Source organism: Clytia hemisphaerica, unplaced genomic scaffold (genome assembly GCF_902728285.1).
Source record: "Clytia hemisphaerica strain Z4C2 unplaced genomic scaffold, Clytia hemisphaerica genome assembly, whole genome shotgun sequence".
Taxonomy (NCBI): domain Eukaryota; kingdom Metazoa; phylum Cnidaria; class Hydrozoa; order Leptothecata; family Clytiidae; genus Clytia; species Clytia hemisphaerica.
The window spans coordinates 80,076-94,080 of NW_027103498.1; the positions used below are offsets into that span (position 1 = coordinate 80,076).

At 34.3% G+C, this 14,005-nt stretch overlaps 1 protein-coding gene across 1 annotated transcript; it reads right to left on the reverse strand.

The window, feature by feature from the left end:
• Nucleotides 1-157: 157 nt before the first annotated feature.
• Nucleotides 158-5,287, reverse strand: LOC136798776 (uncharacterized). Its single transcript, XM_067055444.1, has 2 exons — nucleotides 5,120-5,287; nucleotides 158-1,134 (listed from the first exon to the last, which is right to left on the reverse strand). The coding sequence occupies exons 1-2, from the start codon at nucleotides 5,196-5,198 to the stop codon at nucleotides 485-487; spliced, it is 729 nt and encodes a 242-aa protein (XP_066911545.1). The 5' UTR covers nucleotides 5,199-5,287; the 3' UTR covers nucleotides 158-484.
• Between the last annotated feature and the right edge of the window lie 8,718 nt (nucleotides 5,288-14,005).

The following is a 14,005-nucleotide window of genomic DNA, read 5'->3' on the forward strand; positions in this document are numbered from 1 at the left end:
TTCTGACAACGATTGTACCAGCAATACGTGCCGGTGAGCAAGTATTCTGGCTTTTAGACAGGGGTATGTGATCAAGGGTCTCATTATTATCGAATAAACATCAGTTGTAATTACAATCATATAATTCTAATTTTTGTTTCTTTTTTTTTGTTTTTACCATAAAAATTTCCTTTTAAAGATGAGTGTTGGCAGGGCATATTCGTAGATGGTGAATTGTGGACGTACGTAGCCTTTTCCGTTTTTATATACTTTTTTATAGAGGGTGAAAAATTGATCCCCTCAAAAAATATTTTTCAATTTTGCATTAAGAGAAGGTTTAGATTCTTGGAAGAATCAAGGATCATTAAACCACAAAATTTCACCAGCACATGGATCCTCACATCCTCCAGCAACTTGTAATCTTTTACTTCATAAACAAACTAAATTTGCATATAAAAACAACACATGAACAACTAGGAAGTGCTGATCCCTTGGAATAACCTTTCTACCGATGAATATTCGATAAGCCTTCTCCCGTTTGTATCACAATGATCGGGTCATCGGTAAACGAGATACGATGCGGCTTCTTCATTGATCGCCATAAAAAACAAAGTACAAAAATCACCAAGCATGTAGCCAACAGACCACCAGCTAATTTAAAATACAGGTGCTGTGTGTTTATATTTTCTTCCATCATTTTTTCTAACGTGTCATTATTTGAGGGTCTGATATAATAACGTTTTTTTGTTGTCCTGTGCTGTATCGTAGTCCGCTCAGGTTTTGAAGTTAAAGGAGACGTAATACGTTTTGTTATTGTTTTTACAGTTGTTGTTGGTGCAGTTGTGGTCACAGGTTGAGTGATTCTCTCCCAAGTAGGGTCTGGGCGAAATCCTTGTCCTGCCGTGGTACTAACGACGGTAGTTGGTTCTAGTTCATCTTTCTTAGTTACAGCTTCTGGTAATGTTATTTTTTGCCACGTCGGACGTGGTTGGAAGCTGTTCCCGAAAGGCGTCGTAAGGGGCCTAGAAATTTGTGTTTTGACCATGAGAGGCTGTAACGGACAATACAAACGACACCATCTTCGTTTGACAAAAGGGATTGGCATTTTGCAAACGTCTTTGCATTCAATCTTTTCTAATCCTACGAGACTTCCACCTAAAAGAAGAAGTAGAATTAAAGTTTTTAAGAAAAAGCTACTCTATTCTATCCAAAAATTAAAAATATTCTAACAGTATTCGGGTGGAATTTCTTAGGTTAGGATTCAAGTCCAACCTAAATTTGGCATGTAATTCGCACCTAAAGCATAAAATGGCATTTTTGTGAAAGTCTTGACCCTTACTAGGGATAGTTGGCAATTTACAATTAAAAATGCTTTCAAAATGGCGTTCTATTGCCAAATTCCATGATGATGATTATCTTAGCATATTCTTAATTGTCTGGTTGCTACGTTATCCACTGTACCTAATAATTTGGTAAATGATATTTCAGAATTACCCAAAATTCTATTCTAATCTTGAATGTGGAAAATGAATAAAATAAATTCAACGTAAAAGTAAGAATATTTGAGCCTTTTCCGATGTATATTTTTGCTTATAAATAAGCCTGAGGACTTAAACAAATATTAAAAACAACTTTCTTCGTCATTGAAAGTTTTTCAATCCCTCTATATCCGCTAAATGGCAGCCAGTGGTTCGAATTATTTATTCTATGTTTGATTAAAGTAAATCTTTGACCATAACCATAAGTACACCTCTGTCTGACAGCCCCGGTGGAACTTCTTCCCAAAGTGGTGGAAGAAAATTTATATCTTAATCCCAATGGGGATAGAAATTCTATTTTCTGACCTGGTGTCAGGAAATCAAGTAGGAATGGTTTTTTTTATAAGAAAAAACTATGTAAGAACATAAGGCTTCGATGGGCAAAATGTTAAGAACAAGTTAAGGACATTTTAAGGCTTTGAGAGCCCTAAAACACCTAGTTTAGGTCGTATAAACTTATTTCTTTTTTATGATTTTTGTTTTCGCCAACAAAAATCATAAAAAAGAAATAAATTTATACCTAAACTATAAAACACCTTTTTTCTTAGGAAAATAGACAGAAATACTCACAAAATGGTGAAATCAAAAACATGTTAAAAATATTTTTAGGCTTAAAACTCAAAAAGTCAAGAACATCCGAAGGCTTCAAAAATTATTGATGTTCTTATAAAAATGAAACGTGTAGGAATGGTTTTTAAGTGCAATTCTTTGAATTTGAAAAATAAAGTCAATTTCGAGAAGGGCTGAAATTGTAGGTAGTTGGTAGGCGATCCCATTAGGTTTGTGACACAGGGTTATATAAATACAACATAAAGCCTCTAAAGCACTAAATATTCCAGATTATCTCTGATGGTGCATTCCCGGGGGGGGGGGGGTACTTAGGCAAATGGAGGGTACGGTATGTGCCGCCCTTAAGGGTACCTTTTTTGGATTTCCAAAGTCTCGCTAAGGGTCGGAAAAATCAGAAAATCAAATTTCAGTCCCACTAAGGGTCGGAAAAATAGGAAAATTTCAACTTTTCACCCCCTGAAAGATCGAAATTTGGTCAAAATTGGTCAAATTTGTCCCGCTAAGGGTCATAAAATTCTTAAAATTTTCCTTTGTTTTCTCCTTTCTAGTCCCGGTAAGGGTCCCAATTTCGAAAGTCGGGCGGCGCCCCCCCCCCCGTCAGCTCGCAACCCTAGTACCCCGGGTTTTTTCTATACTGTTTCTCTTTGGGGTTTTTGGCAATATTGAGTCTCATATTCTTATAAAAAAAGACTGTATTTACCTAGTGTGCATTTCTCTTTAGAAATTTGTCACTGTTGCATATGATTGTTTGCCATGGACTTATAAAATTCTGGCTTGTGTGAAAAACACTTCACAATATCACAATTGAAAGTTATGTCTTACTATGAAATATATTTGTACATAGAAAGCTTCTTGTCTTATTGACGCTACGGATAAGTTCACATTTAACGGGACAATACCAATTTAAAGTCCAAAGGTCATCTTTTGTATTGCAGTGAACACGTTTTTTCTGTAAAAAGAAGCTACAATATTTGAAGTTTTTTCAAAAGTCAAATTTCATAATATTGAATTGTAGAATATCTAGGCCAAATTTCCAACAACGATCTGAATATTTTATTTTTAGTTATTATTGTTTGGCTAAAGTCTGTCCCAATTTAATTTGAAGCGGAGATAAACAAGGCTATAACTTTTGATAGGTTTCGAGTTACGTAGAGGTTTTGAGCTCGTTAAAAAGACAATCCCGAGTGGAATATCATCGAAAAAGAAAAAATTCAAAAACATGAAAAAATGAAGATGACAAATGAAAAAGAGGAAAATCAACTTCTTGTAGAATAGAGCTACGATCTTCATTTTTGTATCAGAAAATCTCAAACCTTCGAGCGTCATGAATGCGAAAAAAACTCTATTCAGTCAAAAATTACGGTTGAAAATCTTTTTCTGGCTGACTTGAGAAAGGGCTCTTTTTTGAGGTTTTTTTATGGCTTTCGGAAGTCAATCAGTGATAAAATTTGGGCCATATCTTTCGATTGAATGAAAAATGTTCACATTATTGATCTTCAATAATGATATTCAAAGATCAAGGAATCATACGATTGGTAGTTATTGAAGAAGTTGATTTTTTCTTCATTTTCAATCTTCATTTTCAGATATTTTTTGATTTTTTTCTTTTCTTTGATATTCCACTTATGCATATCTTCTCAACAAGGACAATTCCAATAAAAAATTCGAACTCTATCGAAAGTTACAGCATTTTTTATCTATTGAGACAGGCTTTCGTTTTGAAAATTCTAAATGCCTGTTTTTTTTTCGATTATGGCGAGACAAAGTTAACTTTTAGTTAGATTGTCAAATGTCAAATGCATTTCAAATTTACGCGTCCAACGCGAGTATATATCTCTGAAAAACTAAAAGACAGATTTTCTTAAAAATGAAACGCATTGAGTTTTTTTTGGTATAATAAGGGTCGGATAGGTCCATATCAAGTCCATAGAACAGAAACCTAATTCAATCTCGACTAACTCAAGAAAATACGAAAATGAGGATCAACATTCAAACTTGGTTACCTAATTCTAGAAACAATTTTGAAATTTTGGTATCTATGCAAAATAATACGTGCAGTGTCCCCTCCCCAACACTTGACATTGCTGTACATGAATGACGTCAGCGAATCTGTAACCATAGCAATGAGGGATTCAATTTTCATTTCAACAAATATATGATATCGTATGCAATGGTTAAAAGAGGTAAACAATAAAATATAGCAAAATATAGCAAAAATAGTCAACCTTTAGCGAGCAGTTACAAAATGAATACTTGAAATTTCATGCTTTATAAGTTGTAGTAAACCCCCCGGGCCCGGGGGAGGGGGTGGTACTAGGGTTGCGAGCTGACGAGGGGAGAGTGCCGGCCGAATTTCGACCCTTGGACCCTTACCGGGACTAAAAAGGAGAAATAAAAGGAAATTTTTGTGAATTTTACGACACTTATCGGGACAAATTTGACCGTTTTTGACCAAATTTCGATATTTCCGGGGGTAAATAGTTGAAATTTTCCTATATTTCCGACCCTTAGTGGGACTGAGATTCGATTTTCTGATTCTTCGGACCCTTAGCGGGACTTTGGAAATCCAAAAAAGGTACCCTTAAGGGTGGCACATACCGTACCCTCCATTTGCCTAAGTACCCCCCCCCCTGGGTAGTATTCTCTGATATACATCAAGCTCGTAATTACTTTTGGTAATTTGGTAATCAAGTAATTTGTATTTGATGTTTTTAAAAAATGTAGAGAAAAACCGCTGCTGTTCCATAGGCGAATCCTTATATATAAAGTAAATAATTGTATTCACAAATTGAAAACTGTCAGAATTTGAAAAATGGTCTACAATCTCGTCTTGGTTGGAAAACAACCAACAATGGGGAAATTGCCTTTGATTTTGTCCCTACTTCAAATTAAAAGGGAAAAATTCATTCCAAAACCATCCCAAATGGAAATTTTGAGCTGAAGACAATAGAATTTCTCCGTTAGGATTTCCGTAGAAATTTTCATCCCAACGAGAAGTAGTATCTTTAAAAAATATGACCGTGTATACATACCTCCTTTTTCAACTTGCAAGTGTATCATGAGCCATAACATTGCCAACATGGGTCCACCATTGTCTATTGTCCATACCATATCTTTATATTTAGTAATTTTATTTTTTGTTTCGGGTTTTATTAGTGTTGCATCTACTATTTATTTGAATTTTTTTTGTTTCGTTTTTCTGAAACAAGGAGATAATTTTAATGAAAACACGCATCTTTTTGTTTATAAAAACCAGTAAATTTTTGCTGCTGCTTGGCTGATTTCATTTTTGACATATTGTTCTTATTGTTCTTATTTTTAGGCTCTATACCCAATGTTTAATATATTATCCCTCCTCTTTATCTAACCTAACTTTCAGTAAGCTGCAAGGTGTCGTCTTCAACATAACCAAATATTGAATAACAATTGGAAGTAATATAAAATCTACAACGGAGAGCATTTATTTCCATAAATGCACCTCCACCTGGTGTCTTTTTTTAAGGTTTTGTTTTTGCAGTTGTGTTCCCGTTTCATATCAGACACATATTTCATATCAGGACAGTGTTTGCTTACTGTTATATTAAGTTGATACAAGCAAAAAATTATTTTCCTTCTTTCTTTCTGACCAATCTTGCTTCACATCTGTGTCAATCTAATGCGTAAAAGCTTGCGAATTAAAATTGACGAGTAAGTAAACGAAATCACTCTTATGTAAAAACAAAACCTTTAACTTCCTTTCATTGTAAAAGCATTATCAATTATTTTAGGTTTTAAGCTCCTTTACCAGACGTGAAGATTTTCACGTACGAAATGAATGATGAAACACATCAAAAAAAGTTTGAGCGCTAACACTTCCCATGAACTAACATTAGAAACGGATGCGACAATCATTCTGCCGCACAGCTGTATAACTCTTTCGTTAAAAATATTGACGAATCAGATTTCAAAAGCTACGAAATGAAATTTTAGAAACTCCCCAAACTTTTTTATCTACTAACATAAAGGGTATGTAAAATTACTTTCTCAATCTGGAATAAATTGTGAATCCTCCATCCCCTGAATCCTCCATCCCCCATATGCGAAACGTATACCATCAGTGGCTAGTTCCCTTTCTAACCTTCTTTAGATAAGTCTTGACCAAACCCTCTGAATATTCAATTTACAAAAATTCAGGATTTTCCAAACAACCTCTTTGAAATATTTCAAAACATACACACAATTGTAAGTCAGTGCTTAAATTAATTGAAAAATTGGAAATTTATTACAAAATTGATTAAAACTAAAAAATAACCATCTTTCTAAATCGACCGCGATATTAAAATGACTTTTGAACTGACTTGATTCTTCCTTAAACGGACAAATATTTTACCTCCTTTCCTTGCCTGTATGAAATTCTCCTATAATACAACATATGCTTAAGATATTTAAGTGACTTCTGAACTAGCATGATATTCTCATTTCCTTATCCGTTTGAAAATCCCCTATATGACATTTTTTCACTGATTCATCAGAACATATGACTTAATCATGTATCATCCCATAAAACAATAAGACATCGACGCACGTACCTATTTTCCCCGATCAAGAGGGTTTTATAAAATTTACCTGTAGTTAGCACAAATATATACACTAGCGGATTTAGAACAATATAGAGCAAGTACGTCGGAAACATGCGAAGGAGTGCAACGCTCGTTAAAAGACAATGGATTTACGATTACAAATCTCTTCCTCTGATAAGTTCGACATGGTCTAAAACCACCTATATTATATTGCATCCAAATCGTTTCAAGATTCGTAGAAGGTTAGAGTATATTTCCATATAAACCCGGACGTCATCGAGGCTCCTTGTCTTTATCGAGATCCTGCGAGAAATCGAGACAATCGAGGTCGCCATCAAAGTCCAAATTGAAGAAGTCAAATTTAAACAAACTCTCGATAACTTGAATCTCTATTATTTGCAATCACAAGGACTTAAACAAGTCTTTCAATGTTCTTTCATCGTTTTCAGCTCTTGACTAACAAAAATTTCTTTACATCAAATTTTATCAAAAGTTCTTGACTCATCTTCCAGGGAAACAAAACACAACGTTTTTTCCTGTGTGTGTTAATAGATGACATCATGTAGGAAACATGATGAAATAGTCAACGTCAACATCTAAAGCACGAAAAACAAACGTGGCGGGGTGTAAACGCACCCTTAACGTGGTAAGCATTACGTAATAATCTCCTCCCTTCTTCTAAAGAGTTCACAAATAGTTATTTAAGGATTTTCGTGCCCTATTGTTCGATATATTTAGTACCATAGTTTGACGTAAATTTCAAGGCAAAAATATCTTTGAAAAAAAATATCAGAAAATAATTCTAGCTCTGTTGTTTGTTATTCTTTGAGGGTATTTTTAGGTATTTATAACAATAGAACTTCAAGCATACCGAAAACTTGTTAATTTAAGTGGATGGTTAAAAAAGCCCTTCCGGGGGTACACTTAATAATGATAATAAAATATGAGAGTAACGAAATACGTTAGCACCACAATTACCTTGGGGTCAGGTTTGGCGAGATTGGGAGTGTTGTTACGGGTGTTTGTGGTGAGTATTTATAATTTGAATCTATATAACTTGAATGTCTCCTTAACTCGACAAAGTTCTTTTGTCCCTTCTGTTAACAATGCCTTGTAAATCTCAACAATCGAAATGTCCATAATTGGAACAAATTTGTGCTACCTGTGCGTGTATTCGAGTTATGGAAATTTAGCGTCATTAATACCTGGTACAGTATGGCCCTGTGTTACCGAGAAAATGGCTCCTACCAAATCAAAAAATCGACAAAAAAATCGTCACTATTAAGAAATTTTATAGCCATCGTAAAACTAATCTGAAGGCTCATCCTAACTGTGAAGGGAATCAAGTTTTGACGTGATTTAAAATTTGAGCCACCGAGAGAGCGGTGTACTGAAAGGTATATAAAGTCCAATGGATTCAATCCTGATAAGCTCGAACCCAATCTTGTTCAATTCTTTCTAGTTAATAGGTGTTTAAGAGAATACTAACTTGGCAAACATCCATTCTTTGACCATAATCTACGAGCAGAATCTGATGACCCCGCACTGGCAGGTATGCACTCTAAATGTCATAGCTCCGTAAGAGAATCTGTTTAAAGGTTTAATCATACAGGTTTTGGATGAATATATTAAATAAGGATTTGAGCGCGGTGATTGGCTAAAGCAAAACACAAAAGACATTTTTTTAATGTCTCAACAACTGAAAAACCAGGCAGATCGTCACATTCACAAGAAACTGTAAAGTTATATTTTCCAGACGATTGCGGAATGTTTAGAAAGTATCTTCTTTTCCAGTAGACAGAATAAATCATCTGTAAAGAGTAAAAATTTTTTCCCAGGTCACAAAAATATTTTAAGATTGATATTGAAATCTAAAACGTCAGGAAGATGTTTCTGAAATTTCTATTATTCATAGGTCGTCGAGCGATATTTTTTGAATAAATGATGGTTGAAAGTATTTGTGGTGGGAACGCGCTACTTTTTCGAAAAAGATTTTGAGTTCTAAACTATGTAGCCTCCAAATAAAAATCTAAAGCTTTTTAGTGTCATGTTCTCATGGAGTTTCTTATAATCAAATGAAGAAATTTTAACTTCCCTCTTTTCCAAAAAATCATAAAATGAGGTAATAAATCTTATGTCAACCAGACATCATCAAAGTGTGTGAATGTAAAAATAAAAGTACACTGGGAAAGCCATTAAAGGGTTTATTTTTATATAAGTGTTCCCGTTTCATATCAGATACATATTTCATATCAGGACAGTGTCTGCCTATTGTTATGTTATGCTGATATAAGCAAAAATATGTTTTTCTTTTTCTCTTTCTAACCAATCTTCCTCCACATCCGTGTCAATCCAATGTGAAAAAGCTTGCGAATTAAAATTGCAAACGATATCACTCTTATTCAAAAATGAAACCTTTAACAGTAAAAAAACGTTTACTTGGTCTCAGACTTCAAAAAACAAGAATGAAAATCTCCGACAAAAATACAGTTTTTCTTATAAGAATTCTTTTTATGACAATCATAAGGCTCAAAATTTTGAAATTTTTCGAAATTTTCAAGAATAATGCTAAAGCCTCAAAAATGTTGTTCATCTTTTCTTCAGTTAGATTTTTCCCTTTTTGACGTTTTGAGGCACTACTTGAAGGTGTAATAAATTTCACCCATTAATTAAGAAATATTTCTTTGCTTTTCTTTAAAATTTAAGAATCTTATGAATCTTAGAATACTTTCAGACTCAAAATATAAAATTTTTAAGGAACACAAGGCCTCAACAGTCACGCGTCACTTGACAATTACAATAGAGATGCCCATTCCAATTTTCAATAAAATTCATTTGAATCAAACCTGTAGGTCTTCTTCCTTTCTCAGTTGCATGACAGGATTTATTCACACGGGATGCACATATGAAAAATCTGATTTAAGAACTTGGGAATAAGTCGGGTTAAGTCTTGTTCTGAAATGTCAGGCCCAGTGGATACGAGGAGACTGGGAAGACTTCAGCCTCCCCACTTTTAAGAAAATGAGATTTTTTTCTCAAATTCTTAGTGAATTTTATCCCATTTGAGCCTTCAGCCTCCCCACTTTTACGGTTGTTCCACCGGGTATGAATGTGTACAATGGAGATAAGATCATAACTCCAACACAATTGTATAAAAACATAATTTTTTTATTATTCACTTTTAACTTATAAATTTTTCTAAATGGTAATGTTCGGGGCGATGCTCCACTATTGATTGATTGATTGATTATCAACGACCCCAAAACCACCAATTCGAATTCTAATTCGAATTCCATTAAAAGCTTGAAGCTCGCTCCAGATCATATTGAGGTTCAGCTGGCTAAAATATAACATTTGCATTATTTTAAACGTTTCTAAGGCACGTCCTAAAGCTAAGTCCAAATGAATTTTGCAATGATGACGTCATGCAAAGGTTGACAAGCTCAAGTATAATATAACTCCGGAAAAAATAACATATTTGTGGGCTTGTTTTGTCCCGCAATTTCCATGGCGACCTTAAGCTTTTTTTTTGTGGTGGCTCAAAATAAATATCCACAATGTTATTTTTTCTTTGCGCTAAATGGTATTATGGAAAACTGAAACTGAAAGAATAAACACAAGTCAATTTTTATGCGGCTTAATTGACTGTGCATTAATAATTAAAATATTTGGATTTTTTTCTTTAAAAGTACTGTCTACATAAAGATCTTTGGAAATTTTGTTTCTTACTTTCGATGACGTCATTCGGAAAAGAATGAGGAAATTTTTCAAATCTAACACTGCGCATTCGAAAATTGAAATGTTTTAATACATAAACCGGTTCCTCACCATGATATTTAAACATAAGAAAGCAGTTCAAAAATTCACCAAAATTTGCCAAAGAATTTCTATGCAAATTCCCAAAATTTCCCTATAACTCCAAAAGTTCTCATATCCTTTTTTCTTATGTGAATAGGAAATCCATACCTGTCACAAAACATCATAATTACATTTAACACATATAAGATTCATCCAAATAAGACTCTACCCACCAGCTAAATTCCGAATAGTCAAATCATACCACCTTAAAATTTCACCAGTTCTTTTTCCGTGACTACAAAGTAATTTAATGAGGTTAGAAGTGAAATCTCAGAAAGCTGTAAAGTATCTTAAAAAGTATAAAGTTACTGTCCCGACATCTGAAACGTTGCGTTTAGCAGCCGTATCTTGAAGGCAGAGCATCTAGCTACGGTGCACAGGGTTGTTGGTTGGTCGTCCGGTCAGGTCATACCAAAGATTCCCAAAATGGTACTTGATACCTCTCTGTTTGATGCTCAGCAGCTAAAGAGACGATCAAGCGTAAGTGGAAAAATCCGGGAAAATGATGGAGTGGCGCCCTCCTCTACCTACAGGTAGACAGCTAGAAAAACGCTCGATTGCGGTCGTAAAACTTTCTTCTAACGATGGATTTGTAAGCCGGGGATTGGGGACTAAGTTTTCAAGATGACGGGTACGTTCGAGCCAAAGTTCAAAAATCAACACTTAATATAATTAAGGTAATGACGTTTTTTGATGTTTTCACGACCATTAGAGAGATCATTCTCCAAAATCTTACCAACAATTACAAAATTTTGGTCGAAATCTCAATAATTTATGACTTTTCGAGGAGTCAATTTTGGATTTTCATAATTTTGGAACCTTAACTGCGAGGCTCACGTAATCGACAAGTTCAGGAATTGAGCTATACTCAGACTTTGTAACTTGAACATGTAAAGTTCGAGGTATCTTTTTACGTGTATTACAAAGACCTATTTTTTATTTACAAGAACAATTTTATAAGAACACCAACCTCAGATTTAGGCCCTCAATAACTTTGTTGCTTGGAACAATAGAAATTTAAGAAAATCTCAGACTTAGCCAGAATTTGCTGATTTTCATAAAAAACAAGCATGTACCTTCAGAACAATGCTTTACTGAGTAGGATAAACGGATGATACACGTTTTTTATATAAGAACAAACTATATAAGAACATAGTGCTTCGATGGTCAAAATATTAAGAGCAAGTTAAGAACATCTTCAGATTTTGAGGACTCTAAAACACCTGATTTTATGAAAATGAAAAAAAAAACACTCGAAAGTGGTGAAATTAAGAATATGTTAAGAACATTTATAGGTATAAAACTGAAAAAATTAAGAACATCCGAACGCTTAAAAAATTGTGGATGCTCTTATAAAAAGAGGCGTAAAAAAACAGTCATTTAAATAGCATCAACATTTTAGAGTTAAAAAAAGAGAACGAAATCAGATAGCCTTGTGTCTGGTTTTAGAATATACCAGTGTTCAAATTTCAGACAATATGAATTTTACTTGATGACTCAAAAATGTTTGACAGTTTGTTGCAAAAACTAAACACCTTGAGGCAAGAAAGTACGGATCTATTTTGACATTATAAGCTGGAATTTCTGCACCTTCTTGAAAAATATTTGGATAAGTTAGATAACTTAAGCGATTCATGTTTTTTTTATAAAGAACACGTTTATAAGGAACTTGAGGCTCAAAATGGTCCGAAAGACTAGGAATTGTTAAGGAACTGCTCAGGCTGAGAATAACAAAACAAGTCAAGTCACAGAGAGTTAAACTTGAATTTGCAAGGAACTGGATAAGGAACTTTGAGGCTGAAATTCTCTGGAAAAATAAGGAACTCCAGGCTCAGAGCCAAGTTAAGGTTTCTTATAAAAAAACGTGTAACGAATTTTGGCACAACAATTTGCTAATGGTTACAAATTTCTTGCGGGAAGGAAACCTGAAGGTAAATTTAGGTCCAACCAACCTAACGTCCACACCTTTGAAGTTGATACATTTTTTTCTTATAAGAACAAATTGTACAAGAGAAAGAGAGAAACCTTTTAGTGTTTTATGGTGTTTAGAACCAGTGGTGGCCTGACAGGGGGTGCAGGGTGTGCAGTGCACCACCCAGAAAGACTTGAGAGGGGCGCCAAAAAAGCTTTTCAAGGGGGCGCCAAAATTTTTTTGATATTTGGTTGGGCGATTTGGCGCCCTTTGACACGTTTTTAACGCCTTCTATAAGTGCAATGTAAATTTTTTTTCGCCTGCGGCGCTTTCGTTTTATTTTAAGAATTTTTTCAAAACTACTATCAACATTGAATTGCGAAAATTCAAAGCAAGAGAAGTGTTGTGTATCCACCAGGGGTTAAAGAGGATGCTCATCCCCAAATGAGAGATTGATCGAAACTGCTCGCTGTGGTTTCTGTGGTCTTATGCGGACTAACTTTCTCCTTTTTAGAATATCTTTTAAGCTATTTGACCTTTCTTACACCAAATTTTTTGCCTGCGGCGCCAAAATTACAAAGAACCCTTATTCCTGCCAACTTTCGAATTTTTGGGGCCTCTTTCAGCCATTGATCTTTAATCGAGAGTAAAGTAAGACCAGGAAATAACAAGGAAATAGATATCAAGTTATCATTACACCACCTTCGTATAAATAAAAGTTTGTTAACTCAGAGATTCCGAGCGTTACTTTCAACCAGTCACTGCTCTTACAGTTTAATATTTTCACTTAATGGTAGAGGGCGCAAACGAGGACAAAAATACCAGGGGCGCCAATTTCATAGTTTGCACCACCAAGAAAATTAAGCCAGGCCGCTACTGTTTAGAACACCCATTTTTTTTAGAAATTGCACTAAAATACTCTCAAAATTGTGAATATAAGAACATTTTAAGAATATTTTTAAGCTTAAAACTCAAAAAATTAAGAACATTTTGGGACTTTATTACAGATAACACTCGAAAGACAGAATCCCAAAAATGAGAATTAACCAACAACCACATAAACCACCATTCTGCCACCAATAAATATTTTGTAAAGGAAAACACTTCAAAAAATGATAAGGTCAGACTGTGATAATACAGGTCAGTAAGATCTGTACTGAGAAATGTCGCCCTAGGTCGAGTAATGCTCGAGTTTACGAGGTCTTTTAAATAGCTATCGAAAGATACATAAAAGACCTTGACTTTTTTTTACTGAATATCGCACTGAAAAGTTGCGTGAAACTTTGAGTATCAAACGATTGTAATCTCAACTTCAATTTATTGTGTAAAAAACCTTGTAAATTTCTCTATAAGAAAATGAACTAACCAACATAATTCAATAAATTTATCTTTGCCATCTTTGCCATGAGGTTTGACTAAAAAATATCTTTTGACAATTTTCAAGGTGGTATTAGAAAGCTTTTCAATTTTTCGTCTACTTTTAGTTATTTTGGCCCAAAATGCACCAAATATTCAACTTTGCGAGCTCTGCCAGTATCCTTGAGTTTTGTTTTGTGTTTTGTTTCTACAGTTTTACGGTTTACAATCTG

Coding starts and splice junctions, on each gene's coding strand:
- LOC136798776 (XM_067055444.1), bottom strand. CDS start 5,198: ATGGTATGGACAATAGACAATGGTGGACCCATGTTGGCAATGTTATGG. Junction 1,135..5,119: donor CTTGCAAGTTGAAAAAGGAG/GTATGTATACAC, acceptor TTCTTCTTTTAG/GTGGAAGTCTCGTAGGATTA.